Genomic DNA, 23,456 nt, shown 5'->3' with positions numbered 1-23,456 from the left:
TGACTTAGCCTCACCAGCTATGAGAGGTTCAACACCGCTGGATGTGGCAGCAGCCTCTGTGATGGACAATAACGAACTAGCGCTGGCTTTGCGTGAGCCGGACCTTGAAAAGGTGGGTTGTGCTCTGGCCCTGGTTGTCTTACATGATCCATGCTTGCTCATAGCTCTTTCTGAGGGTTATAAAAAGTTGGGTATTAGAATTATGGTATATCATTATACTGTTGTTATTCAATATGTATTGCATTCTGTGTAATTTCATTGTATGTTATTATGAATAACATGAGGTTTCAGATATGGTATCTTTTCCAATCACAGTAGTTTTCTGTGGAAGAGGAATCCACTTACTGTATCTGTGTGTGTAGGTATTTTTGTCTTTTTATGACATCTGCTGGCACTTTTGTCTTAGTCATACAGTTTCAGCTTTTTAATTGTTTTAACATCTCAGACATACATTTTAGATCATGCCTTACATTTATGGATCCCTGCACAGTGCATCAGTGGTAAGCAGTCTGAGTGTTTTTAGCCACACACATGCTGAGCAGCGGGTGAAGAACTTTGCCCATAGTGTAGTTGCCACCGCATTGTAAGTTATCAACTAATCCCCTTCCCTTTATTACCCTAGAGCAGTGGTGGGGAACCTACGGCATGGCTGTTGTTTATCTTCTAAGACATAAGATTAATGGGTGGTTGTGTTTTTTCTAACTAACGCCTCGGTACTGTATTCAGGTTTAACTGCCGTGTTGGCGCTGTGCGATAAGTAAGTGGGTTTGGGGTTGCAGTTTGGGCACTCGTCTCCCCTTTCCATCACTGCTCTGGTCTGTCCTTCCCTCTGACGGCACCCCTTTGCCCTGGGCTCTCTGAAGACTTTCTATGTCACCCCTAAGAAAAACCCAAGATTTCGCGATATCCTTACCCCAGAGATGCTGTGGCTCTTTCCCAGTTGTCCTTGCGGTCTTGGCACCCAAATCACCTTCTCGATCAGCAACTCCACAGCCTGGTATTTAAAGTTGAAACTCTGTCCTCCTTCCTTAAGAGCCTCCTAGTCCCTTCACTGATTTATTCACCATGGCTGAAAAATACGTTTGTGTGTATTACATATACACACATTTTAACTTATATAGATGTTTATATTTAAAGTATATATGTACACACACACACACACACACACACACACATACACAATCATGCATCATTTAACAGGGATACATTGTGAGAAATGCGCCGCCAGGCAATTTTTTGTTGTTGTGCAGATGCTGTAGATAGTGTGTGCTTACACAGACTAAGACAGCTACAGCATCAGTAGGAGACACCTTACGGGACTGTGGTCATGCATGTAGTTCACCTTTGGCTGAGGCATTATTATTGCAGCACATAACTGGATATGTATTACATATATGCACGCATACTCATGTCAGTGAGCTTCGAGAGTTTTCCCTCTGTTGACTGCTTTTCCTGGTCTTAGCAGCATTAGTGCTGCGCTGATGCTCTGTGCACAGGTGTGGCCAGTGTGAAAAGAGCAAACTCCTCTCAAATCCTCCTGGCACACCAGGCCAGGATCAGGAGTACAGCTCTGATCCACCTCAGGAGACTTTCCTCCCATGTGTTACCCGAAATCTTTGCATCTATACACACATTAACAATGATTACACCAAATGTAGAGGAGGACGGGAGTGATCGAAACCTTCCTAAACTGACACTGGGGTGAATAATGGGGCGGTTAATTTGAAAAGCACTTTGGCATTGTATCAGTTTAAACACACACTTGCTGTGAGCTATACATCTAGTATTCTCACTCCTAGGGATTTATTGAACAGAAAGGAAAAATACATGTCCACACACAAAACTTGGAAATGAATGTTCATAGCAGTTTTATTAATCATTGCAAAAACTGCAAGCAACTGAAGAAACTGACTGTGGGGATTACCAAATCCATGCAGTGGTACACTGTATATAGTGGAGTGCCATTCAGCAATAAAACAGAATTAAGACTTAGGGTACAATGTCAATGACTCTTGAAGTCATTTTTCTGAGTGAAAGCAGTCAGGTACAGAAAGATACATACTGTATGATTATACGTATAAATGTTGCAGGAGATGAAAGCCAGTTGGTAGCAAGAGTAAGTAGTTTGGGGCTCAAGTACAGGGAAGAAGGGACCACAAAGAACAGGGGAACCTTTGAAGAGTGATGGAAATCTGCTGCATCTTGATTGTGGCTGTTTTTATGGATAGGCATCTTTGAAAGCTCATTGAACTTATACTTTACACAGATGAATTAGTTGTGCATCATTTCTACATTGATATTGTTGCTATTAATTTCCAGCTGTGCTATGCATTTCTTTTTAAAACTAATTTACCTTCAGCTGGATATAACTAAATTTGATTGATAGATTTCTTAACAGGCTACTACGATCGAGAATGACTCCTTTTGGAGTTTCTTTTAAAACTGAATCTCTCATGAAATATTGTAGAGGACCAGCATTCACATTGAGCAAAATATTTTAAAAGGGGATAATGTGCAGAAATTTTTAGTGTGCTCATTTCAGCCATATTGGAAAGTAGGTGGTATTTTAGGCTGAATATGCTTTATTGAAAATTCTTGGAACTAGAAGTGTTACCAGCTTCAGGTTTTGTTATGGATTATGGAATACTTGCATGTGCATCGTGAGGTATCTTCGGGTTGAGACCCGAGTCTGAACACATTATCCACGTAACCTGAAGATCATGTTGTAGAGTATTTTAGTGCACCTGCATTTTTTATTTCAACCCATCATACGAGGTCAGGTGTAAACTTTTCCACTTGTGGCTTCATGTGGACACTCCAACACTTTTGGATTTTGGACCATTTTGGATTTTTAAATGTTTGAGTTAGAAATGCTCAGCCTTTTTCATATATCTCTTTTTAATGTAGCACACGTTTGCAGTATATAATATTTATATTGATTGTATAGAGTTGGCATATGTACGAATGCATCTTAATTCCTTTATTTGTCCCTTTTCCCTCACTTTCTCTGTTCTTGCTGCTGACACTGAACCCGTGACTCCAGAAACATAAGTAACTTCTTGAAATGATGAATGCAGTGGGTCGTGTCAGTCTGATTGAAATAAAGACTATTTGCCTCGAAGTTTAGGGCTTTTCTACATCTCTGTATGTTTGCTCACATCCATTACCCTTTTAAGTTGATGACTTGTTTTAAAGTTAAGTCACTTTTAAAAAATATATACTGTATGCATATCAGATAGATTTTTTTCTACATCTCAGAGGGGCTGTATATTTTGCAGTGGGCCAGGGGTCATGAGACATTTGGAAGTTTATCAAAGTTTATACCTGTTATAGGTCAGGGTCTCGAAATAAATGATATGAAATTCAGAAATATTGTTCTTTCATAGATCTGGTTCAACATTTTTTATGACCATATTTCATTATATTTAAATATTTCTGAATTCTGAGGTTTTACTAAAGGAAATACCTGTGGATTATCATGAGGTTGAAAAGGACTTGCAAAAACACATTGTTTTAAATCATCCTTTGCGGTGACTGTGGTTACATCAGTTACCATACGTAATGTCAGTGTCCAGTGACTTTTATGCAAAGAGTGTCACTTTGCTTATCCTCTTGTTTGTAGGTAGTTCGTTATTTGGCTGGATGTGGACTGCAGAGTTGCCAGATGCTGGTGTCCAAGGGTTATCCAGACATTGGGTGGAATCCAGTCGAAGGAGAGAGATACCTCGACTTTCTTAGATTTGCTGTCTTTTGTAATGGTAGGACTTGACTGCTTGAGATCATTTTTGCTCACCATTAAAACTGCAAGAAAATAGCGATTCATTCTTTAGCATATTCTTGAAAAACATGAATGTTGATAAAGAAATTGAATATTTTATAAACAATAAGGGTATTAAGTAGTACATATTTAAATTGATAATTCATGATTTAAATTAAAATCTTTAGATACCTAAATTCTCACAGTTTTATAATAGGGCTCTAATAATCAGCATAATGACAACTTTCTCCATCTTAAGTTAAGGAGAATGAATAATTTATGCCTCCATCATCCTTTGTTCTGCTTTGAAAATGCTAAGTGAAGAAAAGCAACTGTGCTTTTGTAGACAAATCTCGTAATTTGGGTGAAATTTTGACCTTGATAGCATGTTCTTGGGTCTTTATTTCTTTATGTAAGAACTGCTTATTAATTTAGATTTTTTTTTTTTGCTCAGAATTTCCATACAATCAAAACTTGCCTTTGTTCCCCTTTTGTCTTTAGGGGAGAGTGTGGAAGAAAATGCAAATGTTGTGGTGAGATTGCTCATCCGCAGGCCTGAGTGCTTTGGTCCTGCTTTGAGAGGGGAAGGTGGCAATGGTCTCCTGGCAGCGATGGAAGAAGCCATAAAAATAGCTGAGGATCCATCCCGAGACGGCCCCTCACCCACTAGCGGATCGAGTAGAACCCTGTAGGTCTCATGTGTATTTGATTAAAATACTCATGACCGTTTGAATAAAGCTGATAAAATATATTTGACATTTTGCTGATTGCAGTATAGTTTCTGATACTGAAGCCTTCTCCCCTTGAAAATAGAATGTTTTATACATGAAACAGTGGACAGATTTTGCTTTTGGGATAGGTTGAATGAACAGAAAGGAAGCCCAGGAAGACTGTGTGGATTTAGTAGAGAAAAATTAAGGTTGTAAGAGCAGCGGCATCTTGTGGATGTTCAGAGGGGAGCAGGCAAAGTGAGTGGTTACATGATGGGATGTGAATCTTTGACTATGGACGAGAGGCCTGTGAGAAGTTAATTCAATTGCTTTCCTAGGATGTTTTCAGGGAGAGAGAGGCAGAACAGGACTTGCCTGTACTGGGACAGGGATAAGTCCAGGAAAGAAGGGGTCATTCTGAGTAGAAGTCTCAGTTAAGATAGTGGAGGCAGATGGGCAGTGGCCACTATTTTCCATTTCTCCGTAGAACACTTTGTTAATACTTAATTACAGATTAGATTTACCTCTGTCCAGGCATGTCTTTTTTATCTTCATAGTTTTTTTTGTTTGTTTATTTGTTTTGGGGTCTTTTTGGTCTGTGGAGGTGAATGGTGAATGTCTTCTAGGGGGTCTTGTATTCACACTGCTAACATCAACACCTCTGGTAAAGATAAAAAAGAGCTAATTAAAGACAAACTTTCAGGCCAAGAAATAAAGTGGACAGAGATCTTGGAACCCTTCTTCTTTCATATGTAGACTAGACATTGATGTTCTGTCCACACTGTAGCCAGATTTCCAGACTAGGAGGACTCCATGAACCAAAAACGTCATCCGTACCCATACCCCACATATGCGTGCATACATACAACGTTACCTTTGTATCAGCCACAAGGAACTTATTTTCTCTCAGAGCAGAAAACATACCCAGAGGCCTCTGGTCCAGGACCTCACTAGCAAGTGCACACATGAGGAATGTAGGACCAGCCTTGTGCCTGGGAATGAGGCTGTCAGCCCAGATCCTAATACCACGCTACAGACACCAAGTCCAGCTGAAGCAGCCTCTGCCTGGTGACCAAAGAGGAAGGACATGAGCCTACAGATTGTCTCTTCTTAGCAAGACGATAGAATCCTTATGTTTTTCCTCTGGAGAGTGGGAGACAGATGTTCGATTATTTGTGTGAAGTAGGTGAAGGTAAGGTAGATGGTGTAGTGGTAGCTACATAAATGGAATAACATTTTAAGTATTACTCTGGACAAAGCACTTGGTAGTACATGACATCTTCACCACCTTTTCTCTACATGTGTGCTCTTTATAATAGTAGTTTTAAATTTACAAAGTAGTCTTTCCGTCAATTTCTGTCTTAATGCTCTACTGTTATAAATTAGAAGAATCCATAGAATTACCAGTTCTTCTTTTTCCTCTTTGAGGGCACCTTAATACCAAAGTTCCCAAGGATGTGTAAGGAATCCTTAACTCAGATCCTTCACTGACTGTTATTTTCCTTTAAGAATGTCAATCCGTAAATTGCAAAGATACGTGAAAAGTATCAGAAGAAGAATAACACGTCACCTTAGATGATGTCTCTTTCCCCTGGGAGAAGTATGCTTAGCATGAACTGTTACTCTGTTTACTTTCTATTTCTTTTGAAAAATCTACAAAAGTGACACTGAGGAGGAGGAAGATGACACCATCCATATGGGGAATGCGATCATGACCTTTTATGCGGCCTTGATTGACCTCCTGGGACGCTGTGCCCCTGAGATGCATGTGAGTCCCTGGGGTGCAGGATTCCTCTCCGGATTTGTCTGTGTTACGATGCCCATGGGTGGTGAGACTCACAGCACCATTCAGAACCAATCATATTCATGCTCCATTAAAGGCAAGAGCTACAGCCCAATTGCTGAACAAGTGTTTGTTTAGATGGAAATTGCCTATAAAAATTAGTAATGAGATTTCAATACAGGACATTAATGGAATACTTAGTTACCCATATTTCTGTGAAACTTTTGGTCTCTCTCTACATTTTGAGAAGAAAAGAATGGATTGTTTTCCTGCTCTGTTTCCCTTTTTGAAGAAGACGGCTACTCCCATGAAGTTGATTTCTTTTGTGCAATTTTTAGCTTAATGTGCTTGTACTGGATTAGGAGAAAGTAGATGGTGGTGACACTGAAATGAGAGCTTCATGAGATAATAATTTTACTCTGCAATACAACCTGGTATTTGCTAGTTTATTTTATTTTAATCAATTTTAGTTTATTACACTATTTGTGTCTTAAAAATGATAGCCAGTACCCATAAACTATTTTCATGACCTATGGATGGGAAACAACCTCAGAGTTTGAAACACATTGACCAGTCCTTTTTGGAATGGTAAGGAGCTTCGGCTCACTTTGTTTGTTTGTGGTAGAGAAGATTGACCTTTGCTATGAGCTATAGCCCAAGCTGTTTTCTTTATTTTTTATTTTGAGACAAGATCTCCCTCAATCATCAGAGCAGCCCTTGAACTTTGAAATCTCCTGCCTCAACCTCCCAGAATGCTGAGGTTACAGGCACATGCCTCTGCACCCGCTTATGAGTCACTTTTAAACTAAGACAGGAAGCCAGAGAAACTTGCTTGCCATTCTCCTTTTTGTGTTTGCTTTGCTGGTGCTTGGGGTGTCTTTCTTTTACACTTCTGTGTCAAAACTTGCTAGATGTACATTTCCATTATGAGAAGGAAAGAATCATAAGAGAGAAATTTTAGAATGTTAGAAAACTTGGAGTCTGGTTTTTGTAAAAACTTAGCCATTGCTGCTAATGACACTTTCAGTTTTAGTAAATAGAAACAGATTATGGAAAATGTGTGTGCTTGAGGTGATTGCAGATTAAAAAAAAACTTGATGCTGATAATGTTTTTTTTTTTTTTTTTTTTTTTTTTTTTTTTTTTTTTTTTTTTTTTGGTACTGGGGATTGAACTCGGGTCCTTGGGCTTGCAAGACAGGGCACCGAACCACTGAGCTAAATCTGGCCCCTATAATATTTCTTTTTCTCCTCTTGATGAAAGATCAGAGGAACTAAAAAAAGAATTTATGATGAGAAGTAGAAGCTTTTTGTTCTGTTGTCGTATCTTTTTGTTAAGGAGGGGCAGCACTAATAAGTGAATCAAGCAACAATTTGCATTGACACTTCTGAAATTAATTCGTCTTTGCAATTATGAGCTGAGGCTTCTTATTAGAAAGCATGTACGTTTCCTGCCCCTGTGGCTATCAGATACACCTGCCCTGGCTATAAAAACCTCGCTGAAATTCTTGACTGTATCCTGATCTACTGTCATTGTATTTGTTAGCTTTTCTGTTGCTAAGACAACACCAGACACCCACAATTTAAACTGAGAGAGTTTTAATTTGGCTCACAGTTTCAGAGTCTGCAGTTAAACTGCTTCCAAGGCAAGAACATCAGGGTAAAACTCATGGTAGAGCAAGGTTCCTTAGCTCATGGCAGTCAGGAAACAGCAAGGAAAGAAAGCCATTGAAGAATGGGTTAGGCACCAGCTACGCCTCCTTAACCCACCGAGACACATCCAGACGCACAGAAGTATGCTTCAATAATTTGGTAGGCATTTCTTGATCCAACCAAGTTGACCTATCAGGATTAATGACCACAGTGGCAGTTACTAAGGGACTGTTAGGATTCACGTTCGCCATTCGTCGTCCAACATCATAAATCTACCCCGGGGGAAAATAGGGTGGGATAAGGATGGATATGCAATTAATTTCTCATCAGAAGGCAAGAACAATGCCAAGTCAGTCCTGAACATTAGTACATGCTCTGCATCTACAAATAATGTTTAGTCCTTTGTGTTGTTGTGAGTAGTGAGCTTTCATAGACTTAGCACATTTTCAGAATGTTTTAATACTCCAAAGAAGATTCCAAACGGTGATTCTAGTGGGTAAACCCAGATGGTAGTTTATACATTTCTGTGCGTGCTGAAGTCATGAGCACCATGGGCCAGTAGATATCTGTCTCTCAGCCTGAGACACTGTGTGGGAGAGGTCCAGCTTTGTGTGTAGTCCTAACGGAAACTTGTTTTGTATTTATATTCCCCTATTCCAGATTTCCTAGGCAGGATTGGACTTGTGACGTGGATTTCACAAACTTATTCTAATGTTGCTTTATCTTTCTCCCTGTCTAGTTGATTCATGCTGGTAAGGGGGAAGCCATCAGAATCAGGTCTATTTTGAGATCCCTAATTCCATTGGGAGATTTGGTGGGAGTCATTAGCATCGCTTTCCAGATGCCAACAATAGCCAAAGGTAAGGCCACCTTCTGTTTGGTGACAGTTGATAGGATGTGGGAAGGCGTGGTTTCTAAATAACACTGTCAGTACTCAGCGACCCCCTCCCCACACAGTGGCCATGCTGCCTAAGTTTCTATAAAAAAGGAATTATAAAATATATCATTTCAGACAGCATTTTCCATTCTCATTGTTTTTTAAAAACTATATTTTGATGCAGTTTTTATTATTTTTCGCATAACATACCAGGCAGTGTCCAGAGAAGAAGAAATAGGCACTTTACTGTCTCCTCCTCCTGTTCCTATTCTATGATGGGCCCCTATTCCCTGTCCCTTAATTCATGCTCTTTGGTGGTTTTCATTGTCACTTCCTTAAAATGCTTTTTGAAGTAACGACTGTAGTTTTTTGACTCCAAGATTTAAACATTTCCTGTATGTTAACAGAAGAGTGCATTTCAAGACACAGGAGAAAAAGTTTTAAATATTTAAGGAATGATTGGAGATGACCTAAAGATTTGCTAGATCCCAAACTGCACTTGGTTTTTCCTTGTTCATATTTCAGTGTTCAGTTGTTCTACTACTTCACTGGATATTTACAAATCATTTTTATCTAAACTTCTAATTTTAGAAAAGAACGTAATTAGGAAGCACATGTTATGATCTTTGTCTTTGACGAGTTAGCACTCAGAGGGCAGCTGTGACTATCCCAAGGCTAGAGTGAGGGGCTCATTGTCAAGTGGCTGCCCTTGCTTGTCCACGCATGACAACAGGCAAGTTAAGTCTCCTGTGCGCTTGCCTTGCAGACCAGACTTCCCATCATAATCCGCTACTCATTGCCATTTTAAAGCTGGAGCTTGAAAACCGTCCCTTCGCCTGCTGCGCTTGCAGCAGTTTATGTCATTGTGCCTCCTAGTCATCACCTGCTGTCTTTTCACTCCTTTTTTGTTTATGTAAAAGAGTCTCTTCCTTCCCCTATGTCGTGAGCCACACAACTGACCCTGTCAGGCAAGCAGAAGATATTGCCAGTTATATGAAGGTTAGAGAGTGGAGAAGTGCTATCTGGTGTGATGACACTGGTCATAGTAAGGGTCACCACCTGAGGGTACCCGGCGTCCCTTTCAGTTTCCTCCACATGTTCACCATCAGCAGCCTCCATGAATTTTCAAGTTGCTTTCTTCCCCATTCTGCTTAGCTCTAGTCATATTGTTTTGTGATGTTTTTATTCATAAATATATTACATCAAAAGTTAAAATCTTTTTTTCCTCTTGTTGTAAACTATCACAGTGAGTTAATTTTTAAGACACATCGGTCATTAGTAAATTGTTTTTCTTTTACTGCTTGCTTTACGGGCAATGCAAACAGAAATCTGTATGTTTTTGTTTCTCTATGTCTGTGCATTCACCTCAAAAACTTAAAATACCAATATGCCTTTATGGGTTTCAATGACAAATCAGTTGGTTCTGTAAACATCGTCAAGTAGCAGCAGTTTTGGTTATTATATATAGGTTTTATATTTAGTGTGTAAAGTTCACCTCTAAAGATCTTTTCCCTCTTTGTATTAGCTAAAGTCTTTTAACCATTTTAATCAGGTTCATTCTAGACCCAGAGTGTGGCCCAGTATAATACAAAAGAGGAAGATTTAGAGCAAGCCCATGGTTGGCAGCTATCGGTCCAGGGACATTTGTCTGATGAACCTTTCTGAGGCTCTAATTTTGGGTGGAGGAAGAACAAGGATGCTATGGGTGCCCCAGGGGAGGAAGGCAGTGTACCAGCCCATGTGGGTCCAGCTCAGATACTCCCTGACCTTTGTGAGTGGACACCTCTCAGTTTTATCACCTCCTATGTATTTGAGGGGATGGCGACAACAAATGAGAAATCTCCAAGTGATGTTGTAACCCTTTTGTCCTTGTTTAACAAAGTAGATTCAGTGGTTTGTTTCCTTCTCATTATCTAATACATGTAGTGCTACGTCACTGCCAAGTGTGCAGTTAACAAGTAGATGCCCAAATGATAATGAAATGATCGGGTTTCAATTGCATTGCTGTATTTTCTCAGCCAATGTAGCATACGCTTGAGGGTAGAACAGGAAACCAATTCATCGATAACTTTATTTAAAATGAACCAGCTGGAAGAAGCCATGTGTAATCATATGGCCCGGCTATTGACACCAACATGTCACCTTCTCTTTTTTAGATGGGAATGTGGTGGAACCTGACATGTCTGCGGGGTTTTGCCCAGATCACAAGGCAGCCATGGTTTTGTTCCTTGACAGGGTCTATGGAGTTGAGGTACAAGATTTCCTTCTCCATCTTCTTGAGGTTGGCTTTCTGCCAGATCTCCGAGCTGCTGCTTCTCTAGACACGGTATGATTTGTCCAGTAAACTTCCTCCTCCTGTGACTCTGTAGCCTGTGACTTCTGACATCCATTCTGTCGGCTGTGTTCAATGAACATTTGTGGTGTGCCCGTCTTGGTTTTTAGACAAGCAGTGTGTGAACACAAAATGTGTCCTTAAGCAATTCATTAAATAGTGAAACTGACACCCTCATGCGTATGCTAGGAAGTTTGATTAGTGCTGTGGGAGCCCCTAAAAGGTTCATATAACCCTGATGTGGGAGGTCAGAGTGATTTCTTTTAACCTTAAATTAATCTCTAAATTATGCTTCTCTGCGAAAGCAGTTAGTATGAGGTAATCTGATGGAATGTATTGAGTCATGCTGTGTATAGTCATGCCCTGGTGTCTTCATTTGCTAAAATACAGATTGGTTACGGTTTGTCCTGTATATCAAGAGGCCCACATATTTGCTTCGGAGTAGAACAGGAAACCATTTCGTTGATAATTTTATTTAAAATGAGCCAACTGGAAAGAAGCCATGTGCCTCTGACATCATCAGGGTAAATGTGTGCTATCTACAACGTGATGGACTAAAGCAAAGTCCCAAACGTTATTATAGTAATACTGGCTTTTATTATTATTTTTTAATCAAGTGAGCCATTTTGGTATCAGAGGACAGTACATCTTGAGTTGATAATATATGTTTGATAAAACCCCTGACCGTGGAATCATAAAAATGAAAGAAAAATTTTCCTTTTCTTTTTTGAATGTCCGTGTGGAATTTTGAATCTGTATAGTTGAGATGATAATAGTGATAAAATCGTTTAACTATTGATGCTGATGGACATTAGTAGAAATATAAATTTTATTAATAAATACAATTTAGAAAGAATATATGAATATAAGATCTATTCTGAAAATGAGTTCCTTTCTTGTCCCCTGGCACAGGAAAATTCTCACATCTTTAAGATCATTGGTGTCTTTCGTTTACATGGTTCTATGTGGATATTTTATGATAGAGCCTAGTCTTCTTTTCACTTTTTGAGAAGATAAATGTCATTTCATTTATTTTGTCTCCTTAAGAACAACAGGTAGTTGACTCCTTTTGACGGTATAGATCACATGACCCCCATTTAAAGATTGACCTTCTGGTTTTCATCCTGATATCATTGCCAGGTGGTAAAGTTCTGTGTTGACCTTTGGCTTCCTTTGAAAGTTGTCTTTTGCCCGACACAAATAGCTCTGTACTGTCTCACCCCCGTGCAGGCTGCTCTGAGTGCTACAGACATGGCTTTGGCCCTCAACCGGTACCTTTGCACAGCTGTCCTGCCTTTGTTGACGCGATGTGCTCCTCTCTTTGCTGGCACGGAGCACCATGCCTCCCTCATTGACTCCTTACTTCACACTGTGTACAGACTTTCTAAGGGCTGCTCGCTCACCAAAGCCCAACGGGATTCCATAGAAGTGTGTTTACTCTCCATCTGTGGGTAAGTAACAACCCTAAGTAACTCTACCCGGCTTTGTTCTTCATTAAGGAAAACACTTACTTGGTGAATCTCAGTGAATTGTTAGGAATTTTGAGAGCACTTTCTGTACCAAAATATTAATTCATTTTAGGAAGTTTTCTGTACTGGGGTATTAGTCTTCCCAGAACGCCCTTGACCCCTGGAATGTCAGGTGTCTAGCCATTGGACGTAGCTTTGAGATAGTTTTAGAATACTGCTCTGGATGTTGGGGGAGATGATTGTGTCAGGCTGCCTTGACCACTACATTGTAATATGAAGAGATTCTCCCCCTTCTGACTCGTGTGATATTTTTTTCATTCCTTATCCAGAAGAGGAAAGAAAACAAGCACCTCCCTCATTAAACATTACAATCTCTATAGTATAATATTGAAAGATTACTTCTGTACGGCAAGGATGAAGGCTGAGTATCTCCTCTAGCCTGGAAAACTTCCTCTGAGTACAAGTGTTCAAAATGTCTCACTCTGAAGATGAACTATATCTTCACCTAGTAAGGTTTTGAGGGTGAAGACGACAGAGCCTAGCCAGAGCAGTAGCTGCTTTCTAATTGGATGGGATCTCCGGCAGGAAGGCCCGTGGCCTGGCAGTCTTTGGTGAAGGGAGGTCTCACCCATGGTGGAGTGTATTGGGTGGGAGAGACGGCATAATAGTTTTGTAGCGTCCATGCCCTTAGATTCTGTAAAATAGAATGAAATACCTGTGTCCGAGCGTTTTTCTAAATGGCAAATAAAGGGAAACATTTGCTGTGGCCAGACACAGAGATGTTCACTGTGTGTTAGTTTTCTTTCTGTCCTCCTCCTCTGTCAGAGTAGCTGTCTCTGTCCCTTTTTTCCTCCCTCTTGATCCTACACCCTGTTCTTCCTTGCTTTCAATCATCTACTGGAGTGAGGGGAGAAGCAGTTACTGAAATTAATGGAGAGAGATCTCCAGGAATGATGGGGCTGCATTTGGGAGTGGTCAGGAGGGAAGGAGAGGGTAAGAGGGAATTCAGGTCTGAGGACGGAGCTGGGAAATGCATCCATATAGATAGATAGATAGATAGATAGATAGATAGATAGATAGATAGATAGATATGTAAGTAGAGTCATGCATTACTTAACGACTGGGGTATGTCCTTAGAAGTGCACTGTTCGAGGATTCTGTTGTCGTGCCAAGATCATAGCATGTACTTGTGCAAACCTTAGTCCATCTGGTCAGTCCCTCCACATGGCCTCTTAACGCAGTCAGAAGACTCAGTAAACTCGAGATGGATGAGGCTGTTGCAGTGTAACATGACATGCTACTTTACAGTAATCTTTTTTGCTTGTCTGTTTTTGTTTAAAGTATGAATGTACTCTAAAGGTAAAAAAAAAAAAGGTATAGGAAATCTGTAAGCCAATATTTAGCTTTCATTGTCATGTGTTTTTTCACAGATCATTGTCTGTGCCACGTATGACTAGCAGTACAGTAGGTTTGTTTACACCAGCATCAGCACAAACACTTGAACAGTGTGCTGTGCTATGACATTATGCCCCGCTATGACATTGCAGGTTATGGAATGTTTTTCAGATCCACTGTAATCTTATGGAGCACTGTCATTATGCAGTTCTTTGTCTACTGAAACATTTTTATGTGGTCCGTGACTGTGACTGTAACTCTTGGCTAATCTTTGGGCTAGCAACACCTAATAAATACCATTTGAAGACAGATATAGGTACAAGTTATTGGCTTATATATTTTAGTTTAATGATTTATCTAATTATTTTGGATGTATTTCTCTTCTTTATTAATACTGGTTTTGTTCCAACAGCCAACTGAGACCCTCCATGATGCAGCATTTGCTCAGACGGCTAGTATTTGATGTTCCATTGCTGAATGAACACACAAAGATGCCCCTTAAGGTAATTACAGGAAACATCTGCAATTATTTGCTGTTTTCTCTGATCTTGTTGCCTGTTATTACATGTACATCTCTTGGATACAGTATGTTTGATCTTTGATTTGTGGAATTTTCTCTCAGTTGTTGGAATGGCCACGTAAGTTACAGAAATGTACACATTAACTTATAATAAGCAAGTGATAAAATATCGTAGAATTCCTACAGTTGATACCATGGAAATCAGTGGATAAAAAAAGGATCACGAGGAAGAAATGAGCTGATATCCTTTGACTGAAAAGCCTGATCCTAGGCCTGGTATCCAATCTTATTAGCAACTTTAAGAGGTAGTGAGCAACCTTTAGAAATGTTTTTAAGATAGTAATCATGGGACAAGTTCTAAACTTCATTTCATAGTGTTCAAAGATGACCTCATATATATATATTTACAGTATGTCACATAGTGTATAAAAGTCACTGACATTTTAATTGTCCAGCTTTACTATTCAATACAGTTAAAAGAATACGTATTTTTCAAGTCACAATTCTGCAATACACATTGTAGGTATTTTCCCCCATGGCCACTCAATAACAGTGCTGTAGAAAGCTGGGTGTGGTGGTGCACACCTGTAATCCCAGCACTCGGGAGACTGAGGCAGGAGGATCGCTGTGAGTTCGAGACCAGCCCCGGCTACATAGTGAGTTCCAGGGCAGTCTCAACTACATAGTGAGACCCTGTTTAAAAAAAAAAAAAGGCAGAGATGGAACAAAAATAGTCATTTATACAGTTGCTTTTTGTGCTTTTGGGTCATCCTGATATGAATCTCTTCATTTTGTGCATGAATTTCCAGAGGATAACAGTTCATAGTACTGAATAAATGATAATAATGATCATAGAACACAGATCTATCCAAAAGACTCATAACAATTGCTATTCAGGTAGAGTTATTGGGGCCAGGGATTAAGCTCAGTGGTTCTGCCACCTGCCTGCAAGAGCAAGGCCCTGAGTTTGATCCCCAGTACCACCCCCCCCAAAATCTAATGATACAGATAGAATTATTTGTAAAATTGAACGTTAATCCTTGCATTGTCTTCAGTGTTAAATTTTAAAACCTAGCATGCAAAGTAATTGTATCCTTCTATGGAACTCAAATGGGCTTGAGCAATTTTCCTTCAGTTGACCTTATTACAGGACACGGCATTAGAATGTCACAGGAAGGGGAATGGGACAAATGCGAAAGGTGCCTTAGCTCAGTGCTTTCGTAACTACTTTTCCATCAGCTGCTGACGAATCACTATGAAAGATGCTGGAAATACTACTGCTTGCCTGGAGGGTGGGGCAACTTTGGTGCTGCCTCTGAGGAAGAACTTCATTTATCAAGAAAACTGTTCTGGGGCATTTTTGATGCCCTGTCTCAAAAGGTAGTTTAATGTTTTGTGCATTTATTTGTATTGATACAATGATTAAAAGGTATAGGTTCTTGATAAGTTAGAAACACTAACATCAGGAAAATTAGTGCCTTTACTAATGAAGACTTAAGTGGTTTTATTTTTTTCCCGGTTCTCAATAAAATGTTGAGAATACAACTTATATTTATTTTTCATAATCATTATGGTAGCAGATTGCTTGTCATGGTAACACTTTCTGAGTTTAACATAGCTAAGCCTTTTCAGGGAAATAAGGCACATAGTTATGTTTCTATGCATTTAGATTTGTTTTGGATTCAGATTCTTCCTAGTTATCCCTCCATCCTTAGCCTGCAGAAATGACAACAAATGTAAGAATATGAAATATAAAGTCTTACAAATTAGAATATTACAGTGGCCTACTGACATGCTCTGTTTTGTTGCTATGCAGATTTAAGTATCGCCATTTAATACTTTTTTGTCTCTATGGCATTATGCTACATTTGTAATCAAAAGGAATAGTTCGTTTATTTTCACATGACTACAGGTAATGATTACAAAGAAGATAAAAATACATTTGGTAGGCTGATACTTAAATTGATCAATATCTGTACTCTACTAGCCACTAGCAGATGATTGGAGTAGTGTAATTACAAGCTTGACATACAAAATGGGAAAGTTTATCCATAATTACAAGTAGTAGCTACATTTTGATGCTTTTTCTTAATGAATTTCTTTGAGTAAACTGAGTCATTTTAAATTACTATGTAGATAGTTTTAGAAACATTTACAGCATTAATTTTTAAATTGAAAATTTAAAGTAAGATACTTATTTTGATTTTTAAAAATCTACATCGCACATTTAACGAATTGTGTATTAATATCCAAATACTTCTTCCCAGAAATTTTTAGTATATACACTTCCTATAGAATTTCTTTTCTAGCTCAGAATTTCATTTTTTCATACTTTTGCAATACAGTGTAGATGAACTAAAATTGTTTTCACTCTCTGCAGAATCATCATTTCTCTGTTCTTTTATGTGTAGTCATTATAGCATGGTAAAAAATAACCTATCACTATAAGGAATATAGTCCTCGATGACTGGAATTGTGTCCATGTGGTAAAGACATTGCAAAAGTCTACTTCATTGGAAATAGGGGAAGATACACTCTTGAGAAGTGAAGCTTGTATTTTCCTTAATGAGCTGAAGCACAGTGAGCCTGCTTTTCTTACATGTGCTGAGATTTCAAAATGTATGTTCCATGTGCTTGAGAAAGAGTAGTTAGGGAGTTGAGTGAGCCCGGGGTAATTCAGACGCCCCACAGCGGCAGCTCACCATGCCAATATGCTGTCAACTTTTGCTATCCAGTCCCATAGTAAATTTTCTTGGTCTGCTTTTTCTTCCCAGAAATATGAACAAGAACTTTTCAAACTGGCACTACCCTGTCTGAGTGCAGTGGCGGGAGCTTTGCCCCCAGACTACATGGAGTCCAATTATGTCAGTATGATGGAAAAACAGTCCTCCATGGATTCTGAAGGGAACTTTAACCCACAACCTGTTGATACCTCAAAGTATGGACTCTTTCTATTGCAGCAGATTTTTATTGTAAATGATGTGTGAAGTCTGAAATTGAATAAGGTACTGAAGTGAACTTTCTCTAATACATGCCCCTTTTGAATTGATATCCTTTTAATAAGAGTCCCTTTAGTTTATCAAATGATGGTGATGATAATGGTTATGCTAATATCAGAAATAGACCAGATATACCTTCTGGGACACTCTAAACATAATGGAGATTCCCTGTATATAGATAATTGGCATTACCTTCTATAAGGAGAATCAAGAAGGTATATTAGCTATATTTTTAATTCAAAATTTACCCAAAATGTTTATCAATAACTAAACTTTTATGCAGCATCTTTTACTTAGGATGACCCCAGCATGTGTGACAAAGCTCTTCCTGTGAGTGTGGCAAAAACCCTCCACCCTCTGCTGCATCTTGGCGAGGCCCAGGCTGAGTGGCTGACGGTTAGCGTTATAAAGCACATTGTGAGATTGAAGGGCCTATGTAATGGCGATTTTTGTGAAAAACTTAGTGAGCTTTTAGAATGTAGTTTGACAACCTCCGCCAGAAATAAAATACCAGTTAAGCGAAACTTCATATATATACTTACTTGTAAAACCTGTTCTACAAACAAGGTGTTTGAGTACTTTAGGTGTTGGAGATCTCAACATTTTATTATTGCTGCTGTCTTCAAGTGGGACCATGGCTCCCTATGTGCAAGGAAGGCTGGCTCCTCCTGTCACGTTATCTTACTGATTCCGTGGTGATTCAGCAAGATCAGTTCTAGCTAGCAGGGTCATCCACCACATGGCAGTTGTTATGTGCTGCCTCTGACTTTGCTTGCAAATTCAGCTTTGCGGTTTCTAGACAGGCTGCAGCTGATTGAGCTTCCATAACCAGATCAAAATTTTGGGCCAAGTGGCATGCCATTGGTTTGATAATGCTTTAAATTTGCATGTTTGGTGTTGACAACAGTCCTGTGAGAAAAGATTCTGCCCCCACCCCAATATTTGGCTTATGCGATTGATCCTTTGTTATCTCTTCCAAAGTAAGTAACCAAAACATCACAAGCTCACATTTCTACATGGGTAAGTGTGTGGTTTGCTAACAAACAGTGTAATCCAGAATTTTAAAAAGACGTGAGAATGTCATGGTTTTAGCATTGGTTAATCCCAGTTTATTTATAAGTGTTGGGCATGTATAGTAATTTACCTAGGCTTGTCCCTTGGGGGACTTCTCAACAGATACAGAATTACATGGTGATATCAATAATTTCAACATGATTATGTTTTTTATATATTGTTTCTTAGGTCTGTTATGCCAAAAAACTGATAATTTTTCTGAAAAAAAAAAAGATGAGAAAGCCATTCATTATACTAAATTTTTTCTAGAACTCTTATTTTCAAAGTTAATTGCTTTAGTAAATTATATACATTAATGAATGTAATTACATATCCATTCAGTTTTCTATTCATTGATGTATTAGGTATTGCTAGTCTTATATTTATCATCAGATATGGTCATCAGTTGCATGTGCTTGATGCTTGTTCAAGAGATAAAATAGTTAAACATGAGAAGAATCAAGAATAAATGTTATCAAAACCATAAATCATTAGTATTATTTTTTCTACTGGTAGCTTTTCTAATATTATCTATAGACCACTAATACACTAATTGTATGGAATTAATTAAAAAGCATAACAGGTCTGATTTCAGAAATATTTATGCATTTATACCTGTTGTATAAATAACAAATCAAAAAGGGAAGAAAGCTTCCAAGAAAGAGTATGGTGGAAAAGTGTGTCTTTAATCTTGTACCTAACCATAGCTTCATTTAGGGTTGGCTTTTCTCTTTCGTGTAATCTGCTGTTTTCCTCTTTGAATATATTTTAATATCATAGTTATTTTTATTACATTTAATTTGTCATATTAATATATAACAGAAAACATCAATTTAAGATGAATAGACAGAACCTACTTGACTTTTTTATATTGTTCTGTAAATATGAAAAAGTAATACTTTTTAAAAATTTTTCTAATAGTCATGGATTGAATGGAATCTGAGCATTCGTAAGCTGTGAGTAAAATTTTAGTGTGATTTTCTGTGGGTTCTATGAAAACCAAGCTTTCTTTTGTTTGTTTTTCTTGTAGCATTACAATTCCCGAGAAGTTGGAATACTTCATTAACAAATACGCCGAGCATTCTCATGACAAATGGTCAATGGACAAGGTAAGAGTCAGAGCCTGGCCTCCCGATTCATGTTGCTGTTACAAACAGTCTCTGCCTGAATATCGCTGACCGTGGCAGTTGCCTCTTTTAAAAAGAGAACTACTTTATGTACATTGAGCCTGTAGTTACAGTTTGCTAATGTAGTATTTAGCTTGTTCTGCAATTAACACAAATGTAATGCACCTATGAATGATTGTGAATGTTAAGATCTCAAAAGATCATTAATTAAATCACAAATATAGTTTCTGAACACATACTGTTCAAAGAGGTAAAAATCAATAGAAGCTTCAGGCAGAAGGAGTGACCCCTGTCCAGAGTTCACATTTTAAGATTTTAAAAACTTGAAAATTTTAATTAAGATTTAATGATTGCCTTTCTGTTTATTGTTTTCCCACTGCCAAGTAGATCTGCAGTTCCTAAAAATAAATTCTGTTGGCCATGTGACCTGTTTCTTTTACGTTTTCAAGAAAGACAACTCAGATGAAATAACTAAAGCATTTGCAATCTGAGATTATTCCTACGTATCATAAGATTTCTGAAGATGTGTACAATGTCTGTGTCCTCATGTTTGAGTTGAGTTTAGTTTAAACTAGGGAGAGGATGGCTCCAATAGTTTTTTTCGAGAAACTGAGTTGAGATGGTACAAGAATTTAGATACAGACATGCAGGTATGATAAAGTGAAAACCAAACAGCGAAGGTTCCAAAGAATGCTTATATCTTAGTAACTCACGTGAGATTCCCTGTTTGGTTTCGCATTATGCTTTGGCCAGCCGGTCCCTTTTCCCCTTAAATCCTTTTTTGTTCTTCTGTAGGGTAGGTGTTCTTTATTTAGGAATTCACCGGTTTACTACCTAAGCCAGTGAAGGCTCTCTTTTATGCAATGACTCCATTAATCCCTGAGTGGCTGGAGTTGGTGAAGGAGTCTTTTGAAGGAAGGCAGTGCTGAGCTTTTCCATAGAGTTGCTTGGATTCTGCAGGCTAGTGCGATAGTGGGGGAAAGTGGTGATATGTGAAGATTGGAAACATAATGTGGGACGGATCTATTGAGAGAGAATTGCTATAGCAGTGGACAAAGCAGGTGGCATTATTCTGGGAAGATCCTGAGGTGTATTCTCCAGTTCTCCTATTTAAAATGAGTGTCGCATGGACTTGTCAGAGGTGGGGTTCCAGGATAAACGTCAACTTGTCAGCCCCATAGCCTCCTTCTACAGCACGGTTCATGAGCACAATCACAGACCTGGGTCTTTTTAAGGAAGACAGGGTGAATCTGATGTCTGAATTAGAGAGGCTTGTTGCAGATAATTACTAAAAGTATCACTGATTAGATGGGAATATTTATATTAAGTTAGATGCAATTTAACCCTGGTTCCTTATCTTGGTCCGTTTTAGTTTTTTTTCTATAAAGTACACAAACCACACGCATACCTATTAATATTAATATGTGTAAAACAATTTTTAATATCTGTAAATTTTTAGTTGGCAAATGGATGGATTTATGGAGAAATATATTCAGATTCTTCTAAGATTCAGCCACTAATGAAGCCATATAAGTTATTATCTGAAAAGGTAAGGGATTTTTTTTTAAAGTTTATAAAAGTTTTAATTTGGGGTGGGAATTTTTTCTAATATATATGCTTAAAATATCTTTAAATTATATTTATGATTTTTGCCTTTACTCCAAAATTCCATGTTTTATCCTCTTGTATTTTATCCTTTTCTCTCCATTGCCATTATATATCAGTATTCTTTTGCTTATTCTCCTCGCTTCTTAGTATTTTCCTTTCTTTCCCTTGTTTTTAGGAACTTTAGAAAATATTTTTATGCATAAGAGTTTTGTTGATGATGGATGATAAAACAGTAGTTAAAATGCTTGTTAGAAATACATTTTTATAAGTTTTACTTTGAGGGAAAAATGTACATCATGAGAGAGAGAAAATGGTTTTCCGGTGTAGTGTGATGGTTGAGGAGGAATCACTTCTCTTTTCAGATGGTAGCAAACCTTCACACTTGGACGACACAGTCTGCACTTTTTCTGAATTGTTTCTTCATTTCAGTTCCTGTGTAAGGTGTCAGGAGCTGGGGCAGCTGAATCAAACTGACCTTCATTTTGCTGTCAAGAGCAAGGACCTCTCTTATCTCTTAGTGGCATCAGAGATCTTCACTGACACTTTTCTCTTTAGAACTTTGACTTTGTTTTTAGTTTTAAATAAGTGATACTAATGAAATTTCTAAAACATGAAGGCCATGTTTTCCGAATAAAACACTGAACCACTGAAGATTTGAAGTTCTCATTTTAGTTCGTAGTATCCTTGTTATTTTCTCCTTTTTTCTCTCTAGGAAAAAGAAATTTATCGCTGGCCAATTAAAGAATCGTTAAAAACTATGCTGGCTTGGGGTTGGAGAATTGAAAGAACTAGGGAAGGAGACAGCATGGCTCTTTATAACCGAACTCGTCGTATTTCGCAGACAAGCCAGGTAAGAATCAGTGATAAATCAGTGATTTATGTTATTTTTTGTTAGGACATGCTTGCAATTCCTGCAGTTTATAATCATCTTGGGGAGTGATTGCACGTACATATTACAGCTTGTTTCTTTTTCTTTAAATCCTCTTCCCTCCCTTCCCCCCTCTCCTCCAGGTCTCCTGTCTCCCTTTTCACACTCATGTTTACATGTTTGTGTTTACACTAATTGCAGCTGTTAGGTTCCTGTACCTGGCATCATATCTTTATTCTTCTTATTTCCCCTTCCCTCCTCCCCACCCCTCACCCTTGTCCCCTTGGACCACTTCCCTTATGTTATTTTCAAAATGATTCTGAGTCAGGTGTGGCAGCATATACCTTGAATCCCAACTAACCGGAGGCTGAATCCGGGGAATTGCTAGTACTCAGCAGTTCAAGACCCGCCTGGGAGAGATAGCAACACCTCGTCTCAAAATGAATAATAGTAATTTAAATCTTTTAATTATTTCATTTTCAAAACAAATAATTTGAAAATTCTTAGATTCACGTAATTTGGAAAGTAGATGAAAGGCTATATTGTTTTACCTTTAATTTTAAGAGGACTTAAATTGTGTTTAAATTCAGGAATTTCTGTGCCCATCCTACTTCTCTTGGCCAGTGTGGAGAAGAGCACCTACCTGTAAAGTCCTGTTGCTTTTTAACCAAGGCTATAAAATGTGTTCATTCAGGGAGGTTGGGTTGCCTGTAGCACTTTCTCTCGTTTCCCCTGAGACATGAAGGCTGGTTTTTAAAGAAGAGTCGGGTGATCAGACAGTGGGTTTGAGATCTAGAACCCATAGGATGCTCTGTGCAAGGAAAATGCTCTTCCAGGCTCACGGAGAAAATTCACAGCATGTGTTGCTGATGGGCTGTGTCGAGGAAAGAGGACAACACAGCAAGACTCCTGCCCTTGGGCTTCATGCTCAGTGTATCAAGGATGTGACCTGAAGAAACTAGAACTCAAGGTCGGAACCAAATAGCAGCCATTGCAATGTAGTCACAAGGTTACCTGAGCTGCTCATATCTGGCTGATTTATCTTGGAAGCTAAAGCTGTCCTTAGCCCCCTGCCCTCCACAGACCACTATGAACTTGACTTACAAAAAATATTGTAGAACATTTATTTTTTCCCAAACTTCTCCCCCCCCCTCATTTTTAAAAAGGAAAAAGTGATAGCACTGTACAGAGATGTTCAGACAATTAACTGAGATCCTCTGTGAGTTTTGCTCGTGATAATCACTCACGAGTTAGCTGCTGTTGTTTTTATTACTGGCGATAATTTTTTTTTTTTTTTTTTTTTTTTTT

At 38.6% G+C, this 23,456-nt stretch overlaps 1 protein-coding gene across 1 annotated transcript in view; it reads left to right on the top strand.

Moving 5' to 3' along the window:
- The window catches only part of Ryr2 (ryanodine receptor 2), a 409,294-nt gene that overhangs the window by 236,251 nt on the left and 149,587 nt on the right, over nucleotides 1-23,456 (top strand). Inside the window, exons 44-56 of the mRNA XM_033761774.1 lie at nucleotides 9-112; nucleotides 3,623-3,758; nucleotides 4,259-4,445; nucleotides 6,130-6,235; nucleotides 8,640-8,760; nucleotides 10,934-11,103; nucleotides 12,340-12,560; nucleotides 14,386-14,476; nucleotides 15,733-15,873; nucleotides 17,268-17,431; nucleotides 19,576-19,654; nucleotides 21,132-21,221; nucleotides 21,993-22,130. Of these exons, the coding sequence (XP_033617665.1) occupies nucleotides 9-112; nucleotides 3,623-3,758; nucleotides 4,259-4,445; nucleotides 6,130-6,235; nucleotides 8,640-8,760; nucleotides 10,934-11,103; nucleotides 12,340-12,560; nucleotides 14,386-14,476; nucleotides 15,733-15,873; nucleotides 17,268-17,431; nucleotides 19,576-19,654; nucleotides 21,132-21,221; nucleotides 21,993-22,130 (1,748 nt within the window). The remainder of the gene's footprint in view (nucleotides 1-8; nucleotides 113-3,622; nucleotides 3,759-4,258; nucleotides 4,446-6,129; nucleotides 6,236-8,639; nucleotides 8,761-10,933; nucleotides 11,104-12,339; nucleotides 12,561-14,385; nucleotides 14,477-15,732; nucleotides 15,874-17,267; nucleotides 17,432-19,575; nucleotides 19,655-21,131; nucleotides 21,222-21,992; nucleotides 22,131-23,456) is intronic.

Source organism: Fukomys damarensis, unplaced genomic scaffold, assembly GCF_012274545.1.
Source record: "Fukomys damarensis isolate Sample0158 unplaced genomic scaffold, DMR_v1.0_HiC HiC_scaffold_10, whole genome shotgun sequence".
Classification (NCBI taxonomy): Eukaryota; Metazoa; Chordata; class Mammalia; order Rodentia; family Bathyergidae; genus Fukomys; species Fukomys damarensis.
This window is presented reverse-complemented; position numbering and strand designations above follow the sequence as displayed.